Here is a 27,309-nt window from a genome sequence, read left to right as displayed (position 1 = left end):
ACAACAGTCATTTTTTACAACATTAACAATGTCTACACTGTATTTCTGTTAATGGACAAAAAAATTGCTTTTCTTTCAAAAACAAGGACATTTCTAAGTGACCCCAAACTTTTGAATGGTAGTGTATATCATTGAGTTAATAAATCCACATACAAACATGGTCTCTTTTTTGTTTTCTTGAGTAAGGCAGCTCCAAAAGGCAGGTGTTTCAGCCTAGCTCAGTGCTTTCTGTGGTGGTGGGGTAAGCCAGCAGAAAATACAGAGCGTTGCACCGTGATTGGCTCAGTGTTCTGTCACTCATGGGGACACTACGTCACCGCCAAGTCTAAGGGTAGAGCTAGAAAATTGGGTGCTGCCATAGAGTTACATTGGAAGTGCCCATCCAAGAAGGCTCAAGGTCATTGGCCACAGACAAAATTACATCAAATCAAAATATATCTACAATAACTTTGATTGGACTGATCATGTCAATATCATACTTTCAACTCTTAGCTAGCAGTCAACATCATGAATCAAGTCAACAATCTACTGGCAAATCCTTTTTAATCCTTGTACTGAAGAGAAGTTATAGATAAAATGTATCAGTGCTCATCGGCCATTGGACATAAACATTACACAACAAGTTGGAAATCGCAAATTCAACAATGAGTGGTTTGGAAAAAATCAGTGACAGTGGCTAACTGCAAGCATTGCGAAGCAAACACTAGCCTGCTATTCAGTGGAGTGGCTGAGAGGTCCCAAATCTGGGATTAAGGGGCTCTTTTCCAAGTTTAAAATGATAAACATTCAACATTGGCCTTGCTGTGCATGAAGCATGATTTGTCCCGCGCTCAGAACAACGTAACTCGGAATTGCAAAAACTTGACTTCAGTAAGTTCAAGACAACTGGGAAGCTGGGAATAAACGAGCTCCGACTGGGAAAATACGTTTTGAACGGTCATCCAACTTGGAATTGTAAATCCGGCCTCTTTCTAGAGCTACGACCTGAAGATCAATGACGTCGTCATGAGTCGACCTTGTTTTTTTTTGTTTTTTTTTGGGGGGGGGGGGTTCTCAAGAGTAACCCAGTTGTTTTGAAAGCACCATAAATTCAGAAAATGCCAGACTTTGATGACAACATTTTCCCACGAAGGACTGCTACACCACCTTCCTGTTCAAGTCAGCACAGCACAACAAGTGGCGTCCAAAGATGTATTGTATGCTGCTGCATAAATTATGTAATATGACTGGGAGATATGTATACTGCAGCTAAGAAAGTAATACTTAAGTGTATGTTGTGTAGTAAGATGTTAGTAGACCATGTGCCTCACCCTAATAATTTGGTCCATTTACCCTTCTTAATTTCACCTACTGTTCTGACTCAGTGGTGCACATGTAGCCTATAACTTGTTTTGGAGAGTATTGATTGAATATTGTAAGAGGTTTCATTGTCTGCTTATATGCCCCTTTATTTATCTTACAGTTCTGACTTGGTGTACAGGGAGAACACTGTAAGAACAGCCCATGTTTTGAATTCTGCCGCAATACATTTAAAATGTGCTAAACAAATAGTTATATCGACTACGTCCGTCCTAGCTCGCTCATTAATGTCTTAATCAAAATTACGGATTGCCTCTTATCCACTTGTCGTCCTCTTATGCCACAGTTTGTACATCTCAATTGTCATCAGAAACCACATTTGTTTGAGCAAGTCAGCCATATCAGCTATGTTTTTTTTTAAAGGCAGTAAATGAGGCTGCTTGAACTGTTTCGCTGGAAGAGGCTCCGCTGATGTGTAGGTGTAGCAGTGGTAAGATGTTGGGCCAGCTTTATATAGGCCGTTTGTGGGCACTGTTTGTCACCGTTATAGTGCAATTAATGTATTGTTTTGTTTTGTGTGGTGGCTTTGCTGGCATGCATCCCACTTTTTTTTTGCTCCACCAAGATTGACATGCTATAATTTCCACTGTAGAGGCCGTCATTGTAAAACTGACTTGCCTAGTTAAATAAAGGTTCAATTAAAAAATAAAAATAAACATAGGAACCAACTGAATTGGTCATGTCTAGAATGGATGCAGCTTTTCTCAAATTGAAAAGTATAAGTTTTTACAAATATTTTAGCTAACCCTAACCTACTACATACATTTTCCTAACCTGCTGTGTAATTTCTCCTAAACCTGCTATGAAAAGTACATCTTGACAATAGCTGTATTCCTTCTAGACAATACCAACTGAATTTGAAGGCCAATTTAACCCTAATGGATTATCTAATACACTTGCTAGATATGACTTTTGGTATGAGGAAAACTTTCTGAGCTACAATGGCAACATCCCACTTATGACGTTTTGGAGTATAGGAACTACGAGTATGCTGTGCTGTTAAATATACACAACAGTAGAATTCATGCAGAATTTAAAACAGTCTCACATGAGTGAGCAGAGACTGTTCTTGTTTGTTGATGTGAAGCAAAGGCACCCGACCCTCTTTTTACATTGACTTGAGGGCGTTACCCGAAATGACCCCATACAGTATTTACATATTTTCCAGTCGGTTGGAAATAGTTAGAACCTGTCAAACATGATATATTGAAAGCAAAGATGATTTCCAACAGAAATAATTGACTACATTGACCGGATTCCACAACGTTTTGTAGTAACTCGGCGCCCTACAGTTACAGTATGCATTGATGCACGCAAAAAGAAAAGGCAGCAAGCTAACGTTAGCCCAAACATTGACTTTATAGGTAACGTTAGCTAGAGAAACATGAACCTGTGCTAAGCAAAGAACGTAGCTACCTAATGCTAGATACTGTAGTTCACTATCTTGCGGGCTAGTAGGGTCTATTCCGACTTCAGTGACTGTTGCCCCCTCCACGTAGACTAGCCCAATAATGTACTAAAGGTATTTAGCGTCTATGAATGGGGTAAGTTAACGTAGACGCCTTGGCGCGGTTCGTGACATGCAAGCAAATTACCAGGAATTAAAACGTCGTAAGTATTTAGTCGCTAAATGACAAATATTTGTAATGATCAGTTAGCATAAATGTTTGTCACGGGCTACTAATATAAAGGTGAGAAAGCCTAACTGAAAGCCTCTATTGACAAACAATCTCGCAAATCAGCTTGTTTGCTATGACAACAACACCGTTTGACAGCTAGACAATCCAATGGCGTGCTTTGATTGGTTGTGCATTCTGTGGGGACAGCCCAACGATAACATGTATTTTACCATGCTTTAAATGTGATCGTCAGCTTTATTAATATACAATGCATTATTAATATACATATTAAAGAGGTCAGATAAAATTATAGCTAAACGATACCGCTTTGATCTGCGCAAGAGATCCAGGGAAACCCACCTGAGTTTTCGCGTTCACGTTGCTCCCGTCTGACAGCGTTCATATCGTAAAAGCCCAATGTTTCCGCCAATTCTGGAGTTCTAACGATTTTCTCCGACTTTGGTATGTCATCCCATGGCCGTTTCCCCTCCTTCTTGTCCTCATTTTCGGTTTCTTTTTCATCTGACGGCCCGGTCCCCAACAAGTCCGCCATCTTCACTATGCCGCCGCGCTGGTAGCAACATTCAGAGACCAACGCAACGTCATCACTTTCTCACGGAGGGATTGATTCATAAAATATACAAACATATAAATATTTATCAAACAAACATTATCCACACCGATTATAGACCCACAAAATTCACCACGTTTATGTACAACGGGTATGTGATTTGTAATATTTTGCTTTATCCAAAATAAGTATCACATAATCATAGGCTTTTGCAAAAAAAATAAGGTGGCAATTTCAATTAAATCTCAATTAATTTAACCGCAATATTCAATCAATGGGAATAATAACATTTTGATGTGACTGTCAAACCAAATAGGAATATTCTATTTGGATAATCAATGTTCTTTCAAAACCACAAGATGGCAACAAAGACCCATTCAAATAGTTCACACTTGGGGTGCGTTCGTAAATTCCCTCTGGAGTGGCAGCTCGTGCTTAGTGTGCTCTGGGCGTTCGTAAATTCAGAACATTGTCAGATTGTCCATTTGTAAATTCAGAACATTTCACTTTTGGAGCGTTCAGAGCGCACGCAGGATGCTCTGGCAGAGGAGTAGGGTTGATCCGAGCATTCTGACCTCACAGCGGTAGTCAAGCACCCAAGCTAACTGGCTAAAGTTAGCCAGCTTGTTAGCTACTTCCAGACATAAATGAAAGAACACCTCACTCTGACCATTTTACTCACCCTAGCAGAGAGCTGGTTAGGCTGTTGAATTATTGAATTAATATTTTTTGCTGATGTCTACTGTCACCGGTCATATACAACGGGTGTCGAGCGTTAGTAAATTCATCAGTTATTTAGCGCTCTGGCACACAGACGAGAGTGTTCTGAAATCGGAGTAGATAGCCATAGTGAATTTACGAACGCACCCTTGATATCCTGCTGCTTCGCTGCCTTTAGTAACTGATGCCTGAATGATTGATTTCTGCCTTGATTCCTGTTCAAAAATAAACAAATGGATTGATGAACCAGTTGACCCCATGACCCTAAATAACTCATTATATTGATCAAGGATCTAAGAAGGGGTGGCTGACATTAGCCACATTAGAAATTGGTCTTCAAATAGGTTATTGTCCATCAATCTGTCACATTGGAAATACGTAAGGATACAGCACAGTTACGCTGTAGTACCATCATATCGTATTGGCTACCTATTGATACGAGAACAGACAGACTTGAATAAAGGTATATGAAAACAGATTAATGGAGAAACAGACATGCATGAACACAGAATGCACAGTAATCCATACAATTTCTGCAGAAACACAATCGGAACAATCTTTAAGCACGGTTTATTGGCACACATAATGGCAAAGCATACATACCAGACATCAGATATGACACAAAACATCTCTGCGATATAATGTACAAATTGTGCAGAGTTCTAATAATACCAGGTTCAAACCTATTCAGAAATGTGTTAGCTTCCTTACAAATGCACAAATAAATACACAAAAGATCCAAACGTTGTCTTCTTGCCTTTAAGAAACTAAATCCAACAGAAGAGTAGACTAGAGGAGATCAGGGGGGAAATCATCGTCAAAGAACAACTGGTAACACTAAAGGAGGGGTTTTAAAACTGCATTTCTGTAGGGCCTTGAGTATGCTGGTTTTTGCTCAATAATTTGCAAATGATGTATACTGAACGAAAACATGTATGTAACATGCAACCATTTCAACGATTTTACTAAGTTAGAGTTCATATAAGTAAATCAGTATTTTTTAAATAAATGAATTAGACCCTAATCTATAGATTTCACATGACTGGGCAGGGGCGCAGCTATGTGTGGGTCTAGGAGGCATAGGCCCACCCACTGGGGAGCCAGGCCCAGCCAATCCGAATGAGTTTTTCCCACGAAAGGGCTTTATTACAAGACAGAAATACTCCTCAGTTTGGATGGTTGGTCTCAGATGATCCCGCAGGTGAAGAAGCCGGATGTGGAGGTCCTGGGCTGGCGTGGTTACACGTAGTCTGCGGTTGTGAGGACTCTCTAAAACTACATTGGAGGTGGCTTATGGTAGAGAAATTAACATTCAATTCTCTGGCAACAGCTCTGGTGGACATTCCTGCAGTCAGCATGCCAATTGCACGCTCCCTCAAAACTTGAGACATCTGTGGCATTGGGTTGTGTGACAAATTTTTGTGGCCTTTATTTTCTCCAACATAAGGTGCACCTGTGTAATGATCATGCTGTTTAATCAGCTTCTTGAAATGCCACACCTGTCAGGTGGATGGATAATCTTGGCAAAGGAGAAATGCTTACTAATAGGGATGTAAACAAATTTGTGCACAAAATTGGAGAGAAAGAAGCTTTTTGTGTGTATGGAAAATTTCTGGAATCTTTTGTTTCAGCTCATGAAACATGGGACCAACACTTCACATGTTGTTGTTATATTTTTGTTCAGTATATCTTTAATATCTCTCCATTGAGACTAAAATGTTGTTTAAGATTTGACTTCTGCATTAAATAAATGACTGGATATAAACAAAACAATAAATGTGCTGCTTATAGCAGCAGAAATCGGTCAGACAAACAACCAGAATCCAAAATGCCCTATAGAAATGTGAAACTCATACAAATCAAAAAGCTTGTCGAAACAGCTGCCATGTACAGTACAAAATGGTTTCAGAATTGTGGCTAATCTTATATGGATAAAATTGTAGTTCACACCTCTATTTACAGAGCACAGAGCTAGTTAGAGGACTCATCCTTATATCTGTGCCATTATAGAATCTGTGACAGCATGAGCAACCCATTGAGACTTACAACCCATAGAAATCCCCACCTAGTTGACTACTTTGACTACTTTAAAATGAAGGAAGCTGGAAGGCCTCAATGGCGCTGCTCCTGGTAAAACGGTCTCTATCATTCTCTATGTTACAGAGCTAGAAACCTTGTAACAGTGTTCCCAAACTGATGAATAAAATGGCTGTGTCACAAAAAGGTACATAATATACTGTATTTATTTATTTATCCTTTATTTAACTAGGCAAGTCAGTTAAGAACAAATTCTTATTTACAATGACGGCCTACCAGGGAACAGTGGGTTAACTGCCTTGTTCAGGGGCAGAACGACAGATTTTTACCTTGTCAGCTCGAGGATTCGATCCAGCAATCTTTCAGTTACTGGCCCAACGCTCTAACCACTAGGCTACCTGCCTCCCTGTACTGTACAGTCCAGTACCAGTCAAAAGTTTGGACGCACCTACTCATTCAAGGATTTTCCTTTATTTTTACTATTTTCTACATTGTAGAATAATAGCGAAGACATCAAAACTATTAAATAACATAAATGGAATCATGTAGTAATAAAAAAAAGTGTTATATCAAAATATATTTTAGATTCTTCAAATAGACACCCTTTGCACACTCTTAGTATTCTCTCAACCAGCTTCTCCTGGAATTCTTTTCCAACAGTCTTGAAGGAATTCCCACATATGCTGAGCACTTGTTGTCTGCTTTGGGTTGAGGTGGGGTGATTGTGGAGGCCAGGTCATCTGATGCAGCTCTCCATCACTCTCCTTCTTGGTCAAATAGCCATCCGTTCTAATCTGCGTCTCACAAAGACACAGCGGTTGGAAACTAAAATCCCAAATTTGGACTCATCAGACCAAAGGACAGATTTCAACTGGTCCAATTGTCCATTACTCGTGTTTCTTAGCCCAAGCAATTCTCTTCTTCTTATTGGTGTCCTTTAGTAGTGGGTTCTTTGCAGCAATTCGTCCATGAAGGTCTGATTCACGCAGCCTCCTATGAACAATTGATGTTGAAATGTGTCTGTTACTTGAGCTCTGTAAAGCATTTATTTGGCCTGCAATTTCTGAGGCTGGTAACGCTAATGAACTTATCCTCTGCAGCAGAGGTAACTCTGGGTCTTCCTTTCCTGTGGCGGTCCTCATGAGAGCCAGTTTCATCATAGCGCTTGATGGTTTTTGCGACTGCACTTGAAGAAACTTTCAAAGTTGTTAAAAATTTCTGTATTGACTGACCTTCATGTCTTAAAGCAATGATGGACTGTCATTTCTTTTTGCTTATTTGAGCCGTTCATCCCATAATATATATGGTCTTTTACCAAGTATGGCTATCTTCTGTCTACCACCCTTACCTTGTCACAACATAACGGATTGGCTCAAACGCATTAAGGAGGAAAGACATTTTTAAGTACTTTTAACAAGGCACACCTGTTAATTGAAATGCATTCCAGGTGACTACCTCATGAAGCTGGTTGAGAGAATGCCAAGACTGTGCAAAGCTGTCATCAAGGCAAAGGGTGGCTACTTTGAAGAATCTCAAATATATTTTGATTTGTTTAACACTTTGTTGGTTACTACGTGATTCCATATGTGTTATTTCAGTTTTGATATCTTCACTATTATTCTACAATGTAGAAATAGTCAAAATAAAGAAAAACCCTTGAATGAGTACGTGTGTCCAAACGTTTGACTGGTACTGTATATCAAACAAACAAAACTAAATCATGCAGGAAAAAACTTTAAACATCAGTTTGGGAGTAGGTCATTAAAGGGAAAGAACAAATTCCAAATGTGAAAGGCCTACTGATTGGCAAAGTACAAACATGATTGTAAAGTATTTTGGGGAGAAGCAAAAGAACACCAATAGACTACAAACACAATCAAACAGGTTTGCATGAAATAACAATTGGCGCTGATGCAGTAATTCTGGAAAAGTAATCATGGAACACGTGTCTCCCCACTTGAAGCTGTCCTTAAAGGTGAAACAGAGTCACTTTCCTTTTCATTGAAAATCCAACAAAAAACAACTGTAAACAAACCAACAGCCAAATTAATTTTCAATAAAAAGGCAAAAGCTGAAGACGGCGACGTCTCGGCCATCGCGGATGCAGTTTGGTGGCTCTATATGGGCTGAGTATAAACCTTGCCGGTTAGTTCTGATTGAGGCTGATGCCCTTATAGGAGCCATTTTGTTTTTGATGTTTTGTTTTGACTTCCCCTGTCAACTGTCCCAGAGGTGTTGCAACGTGCAAATCAAAGGTCAAAAGGGCAACAACCACAGAATCGCACTACAGTTAAAGCTCAAGGACTGAGAAGGTATCCAAGAGGGACAATTCATATGAACACCTGCATTGTCATTCCCAGAGCTATCCCAACTCTCCTAACACTGTGAATTCCCACCAAATCCAAACAGAGGAATTCTAGGAAAAATTGAAAAAGAAAACCCAGTATTGTTTACATCATCATTGCAATGCATACAACCTGTATGTATTTAGGTGAAAAAGCAGTGTTATTCGTATGGATATTGCTGTGCAATGTTATTCAGTTCTCTGTCTCGCTCCTCGATGTTACAGTGAAGTCGGAGAAGAATTGTTCTGGTATTTGGTGGAGATGATCGATCATGATGAGTGACAGTGACGACCGTTGACCACGACGTGAAAAAAATTGCCAACAGGGTTCAATTCAGTACAATGTGAGGTTTTAGAGGGCGCCGCCCTACTGTGCCAAATAGGTACAGTTTTTTAATAATTATTTTCCCTCTTTGTTTTACTGTGAGGGCAACATGGTCTCATTAGAATATGTCCAAAATAGTAACATTCAACCATTGAAGTTAAATGTCAGCTAAGCGGACATATGAAGGTGGGGGCACTGACTGTGCTCTCGGTGGCCTTGGTCTCTGTGTGTTCTACTGTGACGACTGAGGCGCTGTGCTCTCGGCCTTGCTGTCCTGGTTGTTGAGCGGCTTGCTGCCCCACGGGCTGTTGTTGCCGAGCGCTGGCGAGCCGTTGAAGTCATCCTCGTCGTCCAATCCGTTGGTAGCGTCGTACTGCGTGTTCTCCAGACGTGTGATCAGACGCTCGTCCTCGTCCCCGAACTCCCCGCCCATCAGGGTGGGCTCACCAACCACCATCACGTCCTGAAAGGAGAGAGGTTAAGGGCCAGACATTAAGGTCAGGTTAAAGGTCAGAAATTTTTAATGACACATGCTGCATGTGTGAGAAATGCATGACATTCTGAGAGATGATATATGTAGAATTGATAATATATTGATTGTACGGCAGTACCAGTCAAACATTTGGAAGCACGAACTCATTCAAGGGGTTTTCTTTATTTTTACTATTTTCTACATTGTAGAATAATAATGAAGACATCAAAACTATGAAATGACGCATATGGAATCATGTAGTAACCAACAAGTGTTAAACAAAACAAAATAGATTTTAGATTCTTCAAAGCAAAGTAGCCACCCTTTGCCTTGATGACAGCTTTGCGCACTCTTGGCATTCTCTCAACCAGCTTCATGAGGAATGCTTTTCCAACAGTCTTGAAGGAGTTCCCACATATGCTCAGCACTTGTTGGCTACTTTTCCTTCTCTCTGCGGTCCAACTCATCCCAAACCATCTCAATTGGGTTGAGGTCGGGTGATTGTGGAGGCCAGGTCATCTGATGCAGCACTCCATCACTCTCCTTGGTCAAATAGCCCTTACACAGCCTGGAGTTGTGCTTTGGGTCATTGTCATGTTGAAAAACAAATGATAGTCCCGCTAAGCACAAACCAGATGGGATGGTGTATCGCTGCAGAGTGCTGTGGTAGCCATACTGGTTAAGTGTGCCTTGAATTCTAAATAAATCACAGACAGTGTTACCAGCAAAGCACCCCCACATCATCACACCTCCTCCTCTATGCTTCACGGTGGTAACCACACATGCGGCGATCATCCGTTGACCTACTCTGCGTCTCACAAAGACACGGCAGTTGGAACCAAAAAATCTCAAATTTGGACTCATCAGACCAAAGGACAGATTTCCACGGTCTAATGTCCATTGCTTGTGTTTCTTAGCCCAAGCAAGTCTCTTCTTATTATTGCTGTCCTTTAGTAGTGGTTTCTATGAAGCAATTCGACCATGAAGGCCTGATTCACGCAGCCTCTTCTGAACAGTTGATGTTGCGATGTGTCTGTTACTTGAACTCTGTGAAGCATTTATTTGGGCTGCAATCTGAGGTGCAGTTAACTCTAATGACCGTATCCTCTGTAGCAGGGGTAACTCTGGGTCTTCCTGTGGCGGTCCTCATGAGAGCCAGTTTCATCATAGCTCTTGATGGTTTTTGCGACTGCACTTGAAGAAACTATCAAAGTTCTTGAAATGTTCCGTATTGACTGACCTTCATGTCTTAAAGCAATGATGGACTGCCATTTCTCTTTGCTTATTTGAGCTGTTCTACCCATAATATGGATTTGGTCTTTTACCAAGTTGGGCTATCTGTATACCACCCTTACCTTGTCACAACACAACTGATTGGCTCAAACGCATTAAGAAGGAAAGAAATTCCACAAATGAACTTTTAACAAGGCACACCTGTTAATTGGATTGCATTCCAGCCAAGAGTGTGCAAAACTGTCATCAAGGAAAATGGTGGCTACTTTGAAGAATCTAAAATATATTTTGATTTGTTTAACACTTTTTTGGTTACTACATGATTCCACGTGTTATTTCCATAGTTTTGATGTCTTCACTATTATTCTACAATGTAGAAAATAGTAAAAATAAAGAAAAACTGAATGAGTTTTTAAAACTTTTGACTGGTACTGTGTATTGATCATATATGTTTTATGGTGTGATATGCAGGTTATACTAACTCTTAGTCTATGGAAATATTCATTCAGCACAGTTCATGTCAAAGCATAAGTCAAAGCCTTTAGACGTTCATATAACTGTCGATGACTATATACATGCAAAGTGTATAGAACTGTCTTCGTTCCTGCTTATTGCTGTACTATGGCCACTGACGAGTGTCCACTCTAATCTGTATGGGTGATAGTTCCTACCACTGCAATGAAGGGCCAAAAGCAAAAACACTAGAGGACATTGGGTCTCATCAAGACCAGTAGCCTACACAAGTAGCCTACCCCTGAGCTTCTAATCCTGAATGGAGGCGTGGGTTCAGGTCCCACTTCTGACACCATATGTTGGTAAGGAGATGAGACACTATTCTGTTATAGCTACAATAACATATTTACTAAGGCCGGGATTCAATTCATAGCGCAGCGCACTAGACAGTTGACAATGCATATTTTAAAGGCATTTCCCCCAACATTCGTGGAGATCGTATTTACGGTTAATGCTGCAGATGTCGGTTCAATCTGAAATGACCAATAAATGTCAAGTGAGCTATAACACAGATCTAATGCTGATCGGATTGAATCCCAACCTAGGATAAAACCTGATATGTTATACAGATCATTATCGGTACTGTAGTACATAATGCTACAACCCATAAACTGCCCATGCTATCACAGTCTTTTGCGACAAGTGAGTCCTCTATCCATCTCTATGACAACTACTCATGGGCTTCAAACCCCATCTAACCCAGCTAATCCTTCTAACCATACTAACATTCTAACCCATTTTACCCTTCTAACGATCTAACCCATCTTATCCATTTAACCCTTCTAACCATTTAACCCTTCTAACCATTTTACCCTTCTAAGCATATTACACTTCGAAGCATCTAATCCATCTAACCCATCTAATCCATCTAACCATTCTAACCCACTTAACCCTTCTAACCCATTTGACCATTCTAACCCTTCTAATCCATCTGACCCTTCTAACCATTTTACCCATCTAACCCATCTAATCCATCTAACCCTTCTAACCATCTTACCTTTCTAACCATCTTACCCTTCTAACCATCTAACCCATTTTACCCTTCTAACTCATCTAATCCATTTTACCCTTCTAACCATCTTACCCATCTAATCCATTTTACCCTTCTAACCCATTAAATCCATTTTACCCATCTAATCCATTTTACCATTCTAACCATTTTACCCTTCTAACCATCTTACATTTCTAGCCATCTTACCCATCTAATCCATTTTACCCTTCTAACCATTTTACCCATCTAATCCATTTTACCCTTCTAACTCATCTAATCCATTTTACCATTCTAACCATTTTACCCTTCTAACCATCTTACCCTTCTAACCATTTTACCCTTCTAACCATTTTACCCATCTAATCCATTTTACCCTTCTAACCCATTAAATCCATGTTACCCATCTAATCCATTTTACCATTCTAACCATTTACCATTCTAACCATTTTACCCATCTAATCAATTTTACCCTTCTAACCATCTTACCTTTCTAGCCATTTTACCCTTCTAACCATCTTACCCTTCTAACCATCTAACCCATTTTACCCTTCTAACTAATCTAATCCATTTTACCATTCTAACCATTTTACCCTTCTAACCATCTTACCCTTCGAACCATCTTAACCTTCGAACCATCTTAACCTTCGAACCATCTTAACCTTCGAACCATTTTACCCTTCTAACCATCTTACCTTTCTAACCATCTTACCCTTCTAACCATCTAACCCATTTTACCCTTCTAACTCATCTAATCCATTTTACCATTCTAACCATTTTACCCTTCTAACCATCTTACCCATCTAATCCATTTTACCCTTCTAACCCATTCAATCCATTTTACCCATCTAATCCATTTTACCATTCTAACCATTGTACCATTCTAACCATTTACCCTTCTAACCATCTTACCTTTCTAGCCATTTTACCCTTCTAACCCATCTAATCCATTTTACCCTTCTAACCATCTTACCCTTCTAACCATCTAACCCATTTTACCCTTCTAACTCATCTAATCCATTTTACCATTCTAAACATTTTACCCTTCTAACCATTTTACCCTTCTAACCATTTTACCCTTCTAACCATTTTACCCTTCTAACCATCTTACCCTTCGAACCATCTTAACCTTCGAACCATCTTAACCTTTGAACCATTTTACCCTTCTAATCCATTTTACCCTCCTAACCATCTAACCCATCTAATTCATTTTTACCCTTCTAACCATCTTACCCTTGTAACCCATTTAACCCTTCTAATCCACCTAACCCTTTTAACCCATTTTACCTTTCTAATCATTTTACCCTTCTAACCAATTTACCCTTCTAACCCATCTAACCCTTCTAATCCATCTAACCCATCTGACCCTTCTAATCCATCTAACTCATCTAACCCTTCTAATTCATCTAACCCTTCTAATCCATCTAACCCATCTGACCCTTCTAATCCATCTAACTCATCTAACCCTTCTAATTCATCTAACCCTTCTAATCCATCTAACCCCATCTAACCCTTATAATCATTCTAACCCTCCTTATCCTTCTAACCCTTCTAATCCATCTAACCCTTCTAATCATTATAATCCATCTAACCCTTCTAATCCATCTGACCCTTCTAACCCATCTAATATATCTAACCCATCTAATCTATCTAACCCATCTGACCATTCTAACCCTTGTAATCCATCTAACCCTTCTAATCCATCTAACCCATCTGACCCTTCTAACCCATATAACCCTTCTAACCCATATAACCCTTCTAACCCATATAACCCATATACCCCATATAACCCTTCTAATCCATAAACTGGTGTGATTCAAATGTTGATGATGTGTGTTTGTTGTTTCACCAAAGGGGTAAAGCCAGGGCATTACTCTTGGCCGTGTGTTTACCTTGTTTCGAAACAACCCCCTGCTGCTCCTGCAATAACAGTTGGTGCATGGTGGGATTTTAAGGAGTGTGTGTATGGCTGGTGTGTATGGCGAAGCACCGTGAAGGCGGTGAACCCGTATGTACACGGTCAACCTCATTCAGTGCACTTTGAGCTAATGAAACCCCCTCCCACTGATGAAGTGGACTGTCCTTCCCTTCCTGCCCCTCACAGACCAATCAATTTGGGAGGCAGGTAGCCTAGCGGTTAGAGCTTTGGGACAGTAAGGTTACTTGCTCGAAACCCAAACCGGCAAGGTGGCAAAATCTGCAGTTTTGCCCTTGAGCAAGGTAGTTAACCCCAACAACAACTGCTCCCTGGGCGGCGATAACGTGGACTTCGATTAAGGCAGCCCCCACACCTCTCTGATTCAGAGGGATTGGGTTAAATTCGGAAGAAACTGTATTCCGTTTGAATGCATTCAGTTGTGCAATTTACTCGGTATCCCCGTTCCCTTTCCCAATAGTGATTATGTCTGAAATATTTCTATGACATGACCCCTAGCATTGAGGTCACAGATGAGAACATAGTGAGTTTTATTCTGTGGTTGATTCTTTATTCGCAATGTGAGGGAATTGAATTGGGTGATGCTAAATCTCTATTTTGATAGGTACAGGTATAAAACTAACAGTGAGTATCTAGGAGATGCAATTGAATAATTTAAGCAATGTTAGATGATTGATTACCAGTAGTTATGTGACTATGTTAGGATAGTATTGGTTGTTCTAGGCAGGTTGAGTTGTACATCTCATCTCCCCTGGTCTGCTAAACCCTCTCTCTCCTCAGCAGCCCACAACCTCCCACTGCATCTCGGGAGGAAGTCATACAGTTAAATGAAACACATGCATCACTGCCCATGTGTGTCGATGTGGCGTGGCATGTTAGTTCTCGCTACACTCTTCTGATATGCAGATGTGTGCACATGTATGAACACGCACGCACACACACACACACACACACACACACACACACACACACACACACACACACACACACACACACACACACACACACACACACACACACACACACACACACACACACACACACACACACACACACACACACAAAAGAGGATCAGGATTGGGGGGGCAACGTCTCTCAAACCCCCAAGCTACCGCCTCTACACCCTACTATGCCTTAATCACACTAATTCATTTAGGTGAGCTTTTTGACTAAATGACAATATCCACACTGATTTGTCAATTTGCATAGCTAATTAAGTCATTAGCTCAAAATGTGCTGATTGCCAACAAGCCTTGAATTCGCCATCTGTTCCTGCGGGGGTGGTTGTCAATCTACCTCTGGCCAGTTTGGGTGGTCAGACTTGGATTGGGGGAGTGTTAATTGTGATCTAATTAATAATGTTTGATCTACTCATCTCATTATCTTTAGCATTAGCTAGCCAGTTATCCCTGAATAGGCTGTTAAAACAGCTAAAAATTTTAATTTTCTGATCATATATTAGTGTATTAGCATCCCTTTTGAGATATTAGACAACCCACTACTTCTTCTGTGTTTGCAGATCTGAAGGAACTGGACAGGTGTAAGCAATATGGTAGATGCTCCTCTATGCCCATTGAAAGGCTGGGCTGAGCTTTCAGCAAAGACCTATCTAGTCTCTTAAGATCTGCAAATACAGAATGTGTAGGTAAGGACCTATGAGGTGAAATGTTCAGAGGGATACAGATAGAAGCGTAACAAATAGAGCTAACAACACATGTTGATTCACACATGTTCACACATTTTCTACCTGACAGACAACCATATCTGTTCTACACAATCCATTTCTATCTGAATGTTCCCAATGAATCCTCCAGCAGACACATAGGAGTACTCTATGCTTTCATAGTAGCACTCTACATGGTTTTCAATGTCATTTCAGCCCAGTAACCAGTAGAGGTCCCTGTTGAACAACACAACAACCCGCTCCCCCTCCTTTCTCTATGCCCCCCATTCACCCACTCCCCCCCTTTCCTCCTTGTCCTCTCCTTATTGTCATTGGGCTCACGTAGGGCCTGTGCTCAGCCAACGAACGAACAACTTCTCAGACAAAGCTAGCAGGCGTGCAACATATGTAACCAGCATGTTACCGCCACTGCTCTTAAAGACGCATGTCAACATTAGCCATAGGAAGTGTGTGTTCTTAAAGAAAGGATGGGGAATGAGGAGGGAGAGGAGGTTGTGTGTGGGAAGGAAAGGAGAGGAGAAGGGGGGTGTATACAGATATATTGATAATGAGTGATGGCACCGAGCCAAACAGCCTCCCACTGAGAAAACAATTTGTGTGTGTGTGTGTGTGTGTGTGTGTGTGTGTGTGTGTGTGTGTGTGTGTGTGTGTGTGTGTGTGTGTGTGTGTGTGTGTGTGTGTGTGTGTGTGTGTGTGTGTGTGTGTGTGTGTGTGTGTGTGTGTGTGTGTGTGTGTGTGTGTGTGTGTGTGTGTGTGTGTGTGTGTGTGTGTGTGTGTGCGTCCGAATGATTGAGTAAGAGATAGAAGAGAGTGAGAGGTAGCTAAAGTTGGCGAGGGTGTGTGTCTATTTGTGTGTGAGAAAGGGAGATTGAGGGAGAGAGATTGAGAAAGAGCAAGAGAGAGGGGGGAGCTTGAGTTGGAGAGGGTGTGTGTCTATGTGGGTGAGAGAGAGAGGCATAAAAAATATATACATAGAGAAAAAAGAGAGGGAATTAAAAAGCATGACCTGCGGCACCGTGAGGAACAACGTAACCCAAAACAAAGAGGGTTCACAGTTCCCCAGTCTCCCTCCCCACTCCCTCCCTGCCTCCCTCCTATCCAAAGGATAGTCCATACAGCAAACTCAGGGTGTGATAGTGAGAAAGTACTATAGCCTGTCCAAACAATTGAGGCGCAATAGCACTTTATCCCCCGGGGTGATGTGAAGTGCAAGGTCTAACACTCAGTGGTTGAAGTAGGTGTTTAACCTCAAACTGTGTCAAGTGGCCCCATTGTATTGACATGTCAAGGAAGAAAATATGCTATGCATGGGATAGACTAGAGCCATTGGATAGACTAGAGCCATTGGATAGACTAGATCCATTGGATAGACGAGAGCCATGGGATAGACTAGAGCCATGGGATAGACTAAAGCCATGGGATAGACTAGAGCCATTGGATAGACTAGAGCCATTGGATAGACTAGAGCCATGGGATAGACTAGAGCCATGGGATAGACTAGAGCCATGGGATAGACTAGAGCCATGGGATAGACTAGCCATGGGATAGGGCCATAGACTAGAGCCATTGGATAGACTAGAGCCATTGGATAGACTAGATCCATTGGATAGACTAGAGCCATGGGATAGACTAGAGCCATAGGGATAGACTAGAGCCATTGGATAGACTAGAGCCATTGGATAGACTAGATCCTAGATCCATTAGACTAGAGCCATGGGATAGAGCCATGGGATAGACTAGAGCCATTGGGATAGAGCCTAGAGCCATTGGATAGACTAGAGCCATGGGATAGACTAGCCATGGGATAGACTAGAGCCATTGGATAGACTAGAGCCATTGGATAGACTAGATCCATTGGATAGACTAGAGCCATGGGATAGACTAGAGCCATGGGATAGACTAGCCATGGGATAGACTAGAGCCATTGGATAGACTAGAGCCATTGGATAGACTAGATCCATTGGATAGACGAGAGCCATGGGATAGACTAGAGCCATGGGATAGACTAGAGCCATGGGATAGACTAGAGCCATTGGATAGACGAGAGCCATTGGATAGACGAGAGCCATGGGATAGACTAGAGCCATGGGATAGACTAGAGCCATGGGATAGACTAGATCCATTGGATAGACGAGAGCCATGGGCTAGACTAGAGCCATGGGATAGACTAAAGCCATGGGATAGACTAGAGCCATTGGATAGACTAGAGCCATTGGATAGACTAGAGCCATGGAATAGACTAGAGCCATGGGATAGACTAGAGCCATTGGATAGACTAGAGCCATTGGATAGACTAGAGCCATTGGATAGACTAGAGCCATTGGATAGACTAGAGCCATGGGATAGACTAGAGCCATGGGATAGACTAGAGCCATGGGATAGACTAGAGCCATGGGATAGACTAGCCATGGAATAGACTAGAGCCATGGGATAGACTAGCCATGGAATAGACTAGAGCCTTGGGATAGACTAGAGCCATGGGATAGACTAGCCATGGAATAGACTAGAGCCATGGGATAGACTAGAGCCATGGGATAGACTAGCCACGGGATAGACTAGAGCCATTGGATAGACTAGAGCCATGGGATAGACTAGCCATGGAATAGACTAGCCATGGGATAGACTAGCCATGGGATAGACTAGAGCCATTGGATAGACTAGAGCCATGGAATAGACTAGAGCCATGGGATAGACTAGAGCCATGGGATAGACTAGAGCCATGGGAAAGACTAGCCATGGGATAGACTAGAGCCATGGGATAGACTAGAGCCATGGGATAGACTAGAGCCATGGGATAGACTAGCCATGGAATAGACTAGAGCCATGGAGTACCAGATGATAAAGTACTCCCCAGAGCAGAGGGTATGATGCAACAGGAGAGGATAATTATAGATGAATACTTGAATAAACATATTATGATAGTAGATTGATAGGTCTATAAATTAATTGTTGTATTTCATTACATGCCTTCCTGCCTGTGTGTATAGTAGCTGTGTAGAAGGCCTGTATAGTGGTGTAAGAGTATGTATAGTGGTGTAAGAGTGGGCCAAACCCAGTAGATCTGATGCTTACAGGTACCTGACTGGAAAGGCTGAAGTTGCTGGCAGGGCTTCTCTTCTTACTGTTGGCATTGCCCACGCTGCTGTTGGCACTGCTGGCAGAGTTCTTCCTTTTCCTCCTCTTCGTCGTCGTCTGTCTTGTTGGCTCAGCTTTGGCACGACCAGCAAAGGAAACAAGAGCCATGGGGGACAACATAATGCATACACCAAGGTGGGGGTAACTCATTAAAAGATATGTGTATATTGACATGCACACACACGCACCCATGGAAGAATGCACAGACAGACAGACACACATACACACGCACAATACGTACAACACGCAACAACTAAAAAACGATCCATGCTTTGTTAATATCAGAGGTGAAATCAAAAGGCGTTATCTCCCAAGTCATGCACTAGTTGGAAAGATCCCATGTTTCATTTGTATAAATGCTCAACAATAGAACGTGCTGCTTGACTTAATGTGAATGCCTTAAGGACCTTGGTTTTGTACAGTTCTCAAAAGCCTGCCCAACTTAAAACTACACTACTGTGAGAGATAACACCATCTTTTATAACAATTACTCTACTGTGATAGATAACACCATCTTTTATAAAATTACTCTACTGTGATAGATAACACCATCTTTTATAAAATTACTCTATTGTGATAGATAACACCATCTTTTATAAAACTGCTCTACTGTGATAGATAACACCACCTTGTCACGCCTACTCCCGTTCCCTCTCTCCAGCGCTCAACGTCACCGGTCTACTAACCACCAGTCCTGGCAACCCACATTACGCATATCTGGCAACCATCATTACGCACACCTGCTCCCCATAGCTATGCACACCTGGACTTCATCATTTACTTGATTACTTCCCCTTTATTTAGCCCTCAGTAGCCTCTGTCTTCAGGCAGTATTGGTTTTGTTTTCTCTCACGTTCTGGACGCTTCTCATGTTTGTTAATCTGTATCGTTTCTCTATTAAACTCCATTTCTAGACCTGCTTCCTGACGTATATGTTACACACCTTTTATAAAACTACACTACTGTGAGAGAACACCATCTTTTATCTTACTGTATCTATATTTGTAATTTATTATTATTTATTTGTATTGCTGTGATTTGTCTTTACGAGTCAGATTGTTTGTTTGCGTCACCATATGAAGCGGTGATGGACAGTGTGGTGTCTTAGCAAACATTTTAGGTCAATGATTTAGAATTTCATAGTGACTTAGCATGAAATACTGAATGTGACATGCAGTCATCTAATTTCGTCTTTAGGCGGTTGTTGAGCATTCATGTCAAAAAGTACGCAACAATGTATTTCATGGCATTCTGTTCAGAGAGAGAATAAAATACAATCTCCAAGACTACTTCTCTCTCTATTGAAAACTACAGGAAGACAGAAAAGGTACCTTTTTTGTGATTTGTGGGGAATATTTCCGTTTTGAAATTCTGTGGGTGTCCAGCTGAAACCAGAATCAAAATGGGTTTTGTTTATTGAAGTGATGAATTATTTTAAGTAATTAAATATCAGAGAGAGAGAGAGAGAGACCAGAAATTACAACAGAGAGAATATAAGAGAAAAGATAGCTGTACATTCACTGCAATGCACAGACAAATATATTGTCTAAATATTATTACTGTTGAGTAATATTTCTAAAAACATTATTACTAAGGGGTACAATTATGAAAAGTATTTTTTTTCTAATTATGAGCCACACATTTAATGAATTAATGAATAAAATATTAAATACAAAAAGGGTATATCTTTGATCATTATTCTTGTGTAAAGTAATAAGATAGGTTCAGTAGAGATCTTAGCGGTACTTATATCTGTTTCTGATGTACATAAATTATGTGTTTAGCTATTTTCACCAAGTGTTTGTAAGAGAATGTTATGCCTCTGAATGTCAGTGTGGGAAAAACAACATTTCTGTGATCTTCAAAAAGATGTCTGAAAATGAAATAAATTTCTTATACTAATCACACCAAGGGAGATGCTTTATTATTCAAAGGCAACCAGCGACGTCTAATTTATCTGAAAAGATAACATAACTGAGGAACATACAGTGCATTCGGAAAGTATTCAGACCTCTTGACTTTTCCCACATGTTACGTTACAGCCTTATTCTAAAATTGATTAAAAAAATAAATCCTCATCAATCTACACACAATACACCATAATGACAAAGCAAAAACAGGTTAACATTTTTTAAATTAAAATGTATTAAAAATACAAAAAAGAAATACCTTATTTACGTAAGTATTCAGATCCTTTGCTATAAGACTCGAAATTGAGCTACATCCTGTTTCCATTGATCATCCTTGAGATTTTGCACCTGTGGTAAATTCAATTGATTGGACATGATTTGGAAAGGCACACACCTGTCTACATAAGGTCCCACAGTTGACAGTGTATGTCAGAGCAAAAACCAAGCCATGAGGTAGAAGGAATTGTTCGTAGAGTTCCGAGACAGGATTGTGTCAAAGCACAGATCTTGGGAAGGGTACCAAAACATTTCTGCAGCATTGAAGGTCCCCAAGAACACAGTGGCCTCCATCATTCTTAAATGGAAGAAGTTTGGAACCAACAAGACTCTTCTTAGAGCTGGCCGCTCGGCCAAACTGAGAAGTCAGGGGAGAAGGGCCTTTGTCAGGGAGGTGACCAAGAACCCAATGGTCACTCTGACAGAGCTCCAGAGTTCCGCTGTGGAGATGGAAAAACCTTCCAAAAGAACAACCATCTCTGCAGCACTTAACCAATCAGGGCTTTAAGGTAGAGTGGCCAAACGGGAGACACTCCTCAGTAAAAGGCACATGACAACCCGCTTGGAGTTTGCCAAAAGGCACCTAAAGACTCTCAGACCACTAGAAACAAGATTCTCTGGTCTGATGAAACCAAGATTGAACACTTTGGCCTGAATGCCAAGTGTCACATCTGGAGGAAACCTGGCACCATCCCTACGGTGAAGCATGGTGGTGGCAGCATCATGCTGTGGGGTGTTTTTCAGTGGCAAGGACTGGGAGACTAGTGAGGAGCAAAGTACAGAGATCCTTGATGAAAACCTGCTCCAGAGCTCTCAGGTCCTCAGCCTGGGGCGAAAGTTCACCTTCCAACAGGACAATGACCCTAAGCACACAGCCAAGACAACGCAGGAATGGCTTCGGGACAAGTCTCTGAATGTCCTTGAGTAACCCAGTCAGAGCCCGAACCCAATCAAACATCTCTGGAGAGACCTGACAGATCTTGAGAGGATCTGCAGAGAAGAATGTGAGAAACTCTCCAAATTCAGGTGTGCAAAGCTTGTGCCATTGAAGACTTGAAGCTGTAATCACTGCCAAAGGTGCTTCAACAAAATGCTCAGTAAAGGGTCTGACTACTTATGTAAATGTGATATCAGGTTTTTTAAATACATTTGCAAAAATTTATAAAAATCAGTTTTGCTTTGTCACTATTGGGTATTGTGTGTCGATTGATGAGGGAAAAAAACATTTTAATCCATTTTAGAATAATGTAACAAAATGTTGAAAAAGTCAAGGGGTCTGAATATTTTCCGAATGCACTGTACACCTTTTTTTAAAATCAGAACTGTAATCTCTTCACCCAGAACCAAATAAACGTCTCTATTGCTAGTCAATTGTAATGTTTAAGGTTGTCACGAGAAACTATAAAAACGGTGACAAGTCTATTACCAATTCCCATCTACTACTTTGACAAACCCAGGAACAGGAACATGATGTCCATTGTCAGAAACAACCGTCTCTGGCATCACAACTGTTTACGTCGATGTCGAACAAATGACGCACTAAAACTTGTCAATTTCCATTTAAAAAACTTATCAGTGCATAAATGCATCCGTGCTTCCTTCCTCACTAAAACAGAACCATTTTCCAGGTCTGAGAAGAATTGGAGGAAAGATGAAAAACTTGACTAATAAGGAAACCACAATTACACAATTATTAGACCAGCTTAGTTCAGTTTGGTTTCCTTTAAAAACACAGGCAGACAGACGAACTGTAGTAGCGCACGAAAGATTTATGACCAGCAAAACTGATCCTAGATCTGTGTCAAATGATAAAAGCTACCATTCTAATAATCTGGCTATTCACCAAATACCATGTTAAGAATAAAGTCCACTAGTGAAACAGGTATTGAGTAAAGGCAATATGTAAAGACATATACAGAGGGTTCTGGATCCCAAAGCTGCTGTCAGTTCCTATACAGCTGATACGTTTGGCACCTTACATTTTCTTTCACTGAACCCTGATACTATACAACATGAAATTGATCAAAGGTTTATCTCCTTGTGCACAATTACACATTGACAGTTCAACTTCTCCTTTTTCAAAGCGTCTGTTCCAGATGATTCTACGCTCATTGACAGTGAGAATTCAAACCTCTTGGGAGCTATCAGCGAGGGAGTTGGATCTTGTAGTTTGATTACACCAGGCACCCTTAATTAAAGTTCAGAAGCCTTGCACATTACACAGGTCCGAGTCAAAGGGTTTCTACTGGTGTTGCTTTTTTAAGACGTCTTGTCAAGCCCTGGCGAATATTGCAGTAATTTGCAGCCCTTGAATATGTCAAAAACTCCAGCTTTAATATTGCACAGCCAGTTTAAGCCAACTATTTTTTAAGAACCACCCTTCGAACATCAACCATAAAACCCTGAAATGGCCGGTTACAGTCTATTCAAATAAAAATTCCAGAGGAAGTCCTGATCAATTTCCTGATTCCTGACAGGGAGAATAAATTTGAGGTATTATGCAATATAATACATATTTAGAAATACAAATAATGTAATAAAAATGTATTACTATTATATTTTCAACATGGTCTCTAGAAATTAGACAATCTAACCATTGTCATTATATCACCTCAGCTCTTCTATTACTATAGTCACTATAATATTATTGGTTTTGTCCCATAGGGCACTGGTGAAAAGTATTGCACAATACCGGGAATATGGTGCCATTTGGAACACAGTATTAATAGTTGCAGAACAGTGTGTTTGGTTAGTAAAGCCGTATTAACGTTACCTGGCGGGGCCACCATTCTCTGCCACTTCTGGAACAGGCATGTCTTCAGACAGTCCCTAGGGCTGAGGTTGTAGGTCTTGTGCCTGGACATGAGCTCCTGCATGGGCTCCAGGATGACACACAGCTGCAGATGATGGACAAAATGAACACACACACACACACACAAATGTTGAATTTGGAAGTATAAAAACGCAAATGCATATATAGTAGATATACACGTTGTTTTCCTTGTTAGCGAAGATGGATCTGTAATTGTTGTGTGAGCTTCGCTCTAAAGGGTATCATTTCTACATACTGTATCTGAAATTCTGTATTACAGAATCCAACAAGGAGAATCCTCAAGTGATCTATGAAGTCATCACAAAAAGGACACGGGGGCCAGTTTGTCCGTTTAAATAGGTAAGACACTCACAGCTATGTAACTTTCACATGTGGCAAACAGCCTCCCTCAACAGTTATCTTAGGCAGCAACAAACATCAAAATGCTCGTCCCTGCTGTCACACCAAAGCATTGTCATGCGGGTACACAGACCCTTCAAATTAGTGGATTCGGCTATTTCAGCCACACCCTTTGATGACAGGTGTATAAAAATGAGCACAGCCATGCAATCTCCACAGACAAACATTGGCAGTAGAGTGGCCTTACTAAGGAACTCAGTGACTTTCAACGTGGCATCATAATAGAATGCCACCTTTCCAACAAGTCAGTTCGTCAAATTTCTGCCCTGCTAGAGCTGTCCCAGTCAACTGTAAGTGATGTTATTGTGAAGTGGAAACGTCTAGGAGCAACAACGGTTCAGCCGTGAAGTGGAAGGCCAAACAAGCTCACAGAATGGGACCACCGAGTGCTGAAGCGCATAGCATGTAAAAAATAGTCTGTCCTCGGTTGCAACGCTCACTACAGAGTTCCAAACTGCACCGGCTCGAGTGGTGTAAAGCTCGCCGCCATTGGACTCTGGAGCAGTGAAAACAAGTTCACTGGAGTGATGAATCACACTTCACCATCTGGCAGTCCGATGGATGAATCTGGGTTTGGTGGATGCCAGGAGAACTCTACCCGCCCCAACGCATAGTGCCAACTGCAAAGTTTGGTTGAGGAGGAATAATGTTCTGGCGCTGTGTTTCAAGGTTTGGAAAGGGAAATCTTAAAATGTCCAATAATTATAATCCACATAATATTTCACATTTCCTGTTGCTGCAGGATTTGTTTTCCTGATGTAGCAAATTGGCTCAAATTAAGATCCTACATATCTAGGCCTATCAAAACAGACCTGGGTGTGTAAATAGGATCAGCCTTTTAGATCATAAGGAATAGGATTCACTACTACTACAGATCTATTTCCTAATGCCATTGGACGGTATGCAGGCGAAGAGAACATGCATGTAACACATGTAGCACACTAAGCCCATGTTGTTTCTCTGTTGCTGTCCTCTTGACACGGCTATATCCCCCCTAGCTCAGGGAACAATCCCTGGATTTGACCCTGAAAACAAGTGCTATTTTCAGGTTGAATGGTAGGAAGTCTGCTGCACGGCTCTAACACATGGAAAGGCTTAAATACAGTGACCAAAAAAAGCTTGTTTTGACCCTTGGCCAGGAAACCATCAGTCTCTTTGGGAAGAACTGATAAACGGTAGGAAATGCATGGGCGCCTTTTGAAAGACAATAAAGACTCCATTTATGTGAGGAAAGGGCGTATTTTATTTGAACAGCGACACTCTAAGATAGCAAGAGAAAAATCATTACGGCTCACAGTGACGTGAGGCAGACCGATGATATTTACTCAAAGTACAGTATGAAATTGACCCCACCTCCAAAAGTCAGCCAATTCCTAATTTGCCTCAGAGCCAAGACTAGGATTTGTTGGTGAAAAATTACAAGGGGTATTTTGTTTGGGATAAATTAGGTAGGTTGTGGGTTGTCATAAAAACTCAAAGGAATAGCCTAGTAGCATTACACTAACGGCCATTAGCGAAATTTCCTTTAGGTAATGGATGACATATTGTCATTAACTGGAAAGCAAGTCTGTCTCTGTAATTTGAGTTGTGCAAAATAACTAAATAATACACTGTAGGTGTGTTATGGCGCACACCTCTCCAAAACTACACTCAATATATTCCATATGATCATTCCATATGCTTTACATAATTATTTTCATTGTATGCTGCAAGGAATCTTAAAAAAAACATGAATCCAACAAAATGTTAAGAACGGTCATTCAAAAATCTACCCAAAAGCCCTCTGTCTCTGTCTCTCGCTCTCTCTCCCCTCTCTCTCCCCCCACTCTCTCTACACATTCTTCATAATAAACAGTGGCTAAGCTCTTCGCCGTCTCTCCGTGCTGCATTTCACAATTATGAGTCAACAGGGAGCATTCATTAATGTTATGCTAATTTTCTCAATCCAATTAATTCACTCCCTCTCTCTTTTCTCCCTCACTCTTCTTCTCTTGTTCTCCCATTTGGAAATCGGAGCTGTCACTCAATCTTGGAATGAAAAGCACAAACAAAAGACATCTGAAATACTGACTAATGTATTCTGGTGCAGACAGCTGAGAAGTCCACTAAGTTTATGTTTTAAATACACTGAGGACTGGAACCAAAAAGTAAAGAAGAACATATAGGTGCATATCACTGGTGCATTTATGTATTCAGAATAAAATAACGTATTGTGATAGCTGTCAATGCTCTAATATGTATTCAGAATAATATAACATTGTAATAGCTGTCAGTCCTGTTTTATGTATTCAGATTAAAATAACATATTGTGACAGCTGTCAGTACTGGTTTATGTATTCAGATTTAAATAACATATTGTGATAGCTGTCAGTACTGTTTTATGTATTCAGATTAAAATAACATATTGTAATAGCTGTCAGTCCTGTTTTATGTATTCAGATTTAAATAACATATTGTGATAGCTGTCAGTACTGTTTTATGTATTCAGATTTAAATAACATATTGTGATAGCTGTCAGTCCTGTTTTATGTATTCAGATTTAAATAACATATTGTGATAGCTGTCAGTACTGGTTTATGTATTCAGATTAAAATAACATATTGTAATAGCTGTCAGTACTGTTTTATGTATTCAGATTAAAATTATATTGTAATATCAGTCCTGTTTTATGTATTCAGATTTAAATAACATATTGTGATAGCTGTCAGTACTGTTTTATGTATTCAGATTAAAATAACATATTGTGATAGCTGTCAGTCCTGTTTTATGTATTCAGATTTAAATAACATATTGTGATAGCTGTCAGTACTGTTTTATGTATTCAGATTTAAATAACATATTGTGATAGCTGTCAGTCCTGTTTTATGTATTCAGATTTAAATAACATATTGTGATAGCTGTCAGTACTGGTTTATGTATTCAGATTAAAATAACTGTATTCAGATTAAAATAACA

The 27,309-nt window shown here is 40.6% G+C and overlaps 2 protein-coding genes across 6 annotated transcripts in view; both read right to left on the bottom strand.

Moving 5' to 3' along the window:
- LOC118379759 (transmembrane anterior posterior transformation protein 1 homolog) overlaps positions 1 to 3,602 on the bottom strand; it is a 28,601-nt gene extending 24,999 nt beyond the window's left edge. Inside the window, exon 1 of one of the 2 annotated variants that reach the window (XM_035766772.2) lies at positions 3,339 to 3,602. In XM_035766772.2, the coding sequence (XP_035622665.1) occupies positions 3,339 to 3,531 (193 nt within the window). In that variant the 5' untranslated portion in view covers positions 3,532 to 3,602. The remainder of the gene's footprint in view (positions 1 to 3,338) is intronic. The other variant, XM_035766780.2, reaches the window with a different exon arrangement.
- Positions 3,603 to 4,822: 1,220 nt separating this feature from the next.
- LOC118379745 (LIM domain-binding protein 2) overlaps positions 4,823 to 27,309 on the bottom strand; it is a 112,488-nt gene continuing 90,001 nt past the window's right edge. Inside the window, exons 6-9 of one of the 4 annotated variants that reach the window (XM_052511675.1) lie at positions 23,896 to 24,019; positions 20,268 to 20,321; positions 18,874 to 19,010; positions 4,823 to 9,438 (exon numbers count right to left, since the gene is read on the bottom strand). In XM_052511675.1, the coding sequence (XP_052367635.1) occupies positions 9,208 to 9,438; positions 18,874 to 19,010; positions 20,268 to 20,321; positions 23,896 to 24,019 (546 nt within the window). In that variant the 3' untranslated portion in view covers positions 4,823 to 9,207. Of the gene's footprint in view, positions 9,439 to 18,873; positions 19,024 to 20,267; positions 20,322 to 23,895; positions 24,020 to 27,309 lie in introns of all 4 variants that reach the window. The other 3 variants (XM_052511678.1, XM_052511673.1, XM_052511674.1) reach the window with 3 other exon arrangements.

This window comes from Oncorhynchus keta, chromosome 4 (assembly GCF_023373465.1).
Source record: "Oncorhynchus keta strain PuntledgeMale-10-30-2019 chromosome 4, Oket_V2, whole genome shotgun sequence".
Classification (NCBI taxonomy): domain Eukaryota; kingdom Metazoa; phylum Chordata; class Actinopteri; order Salmoniformes; family Salmonidae; genus Oncorhynchus; species Oncorhynchus keta.
This window is presented reverse-complemented; position numbering and strand designations above follow the sequence as displayed.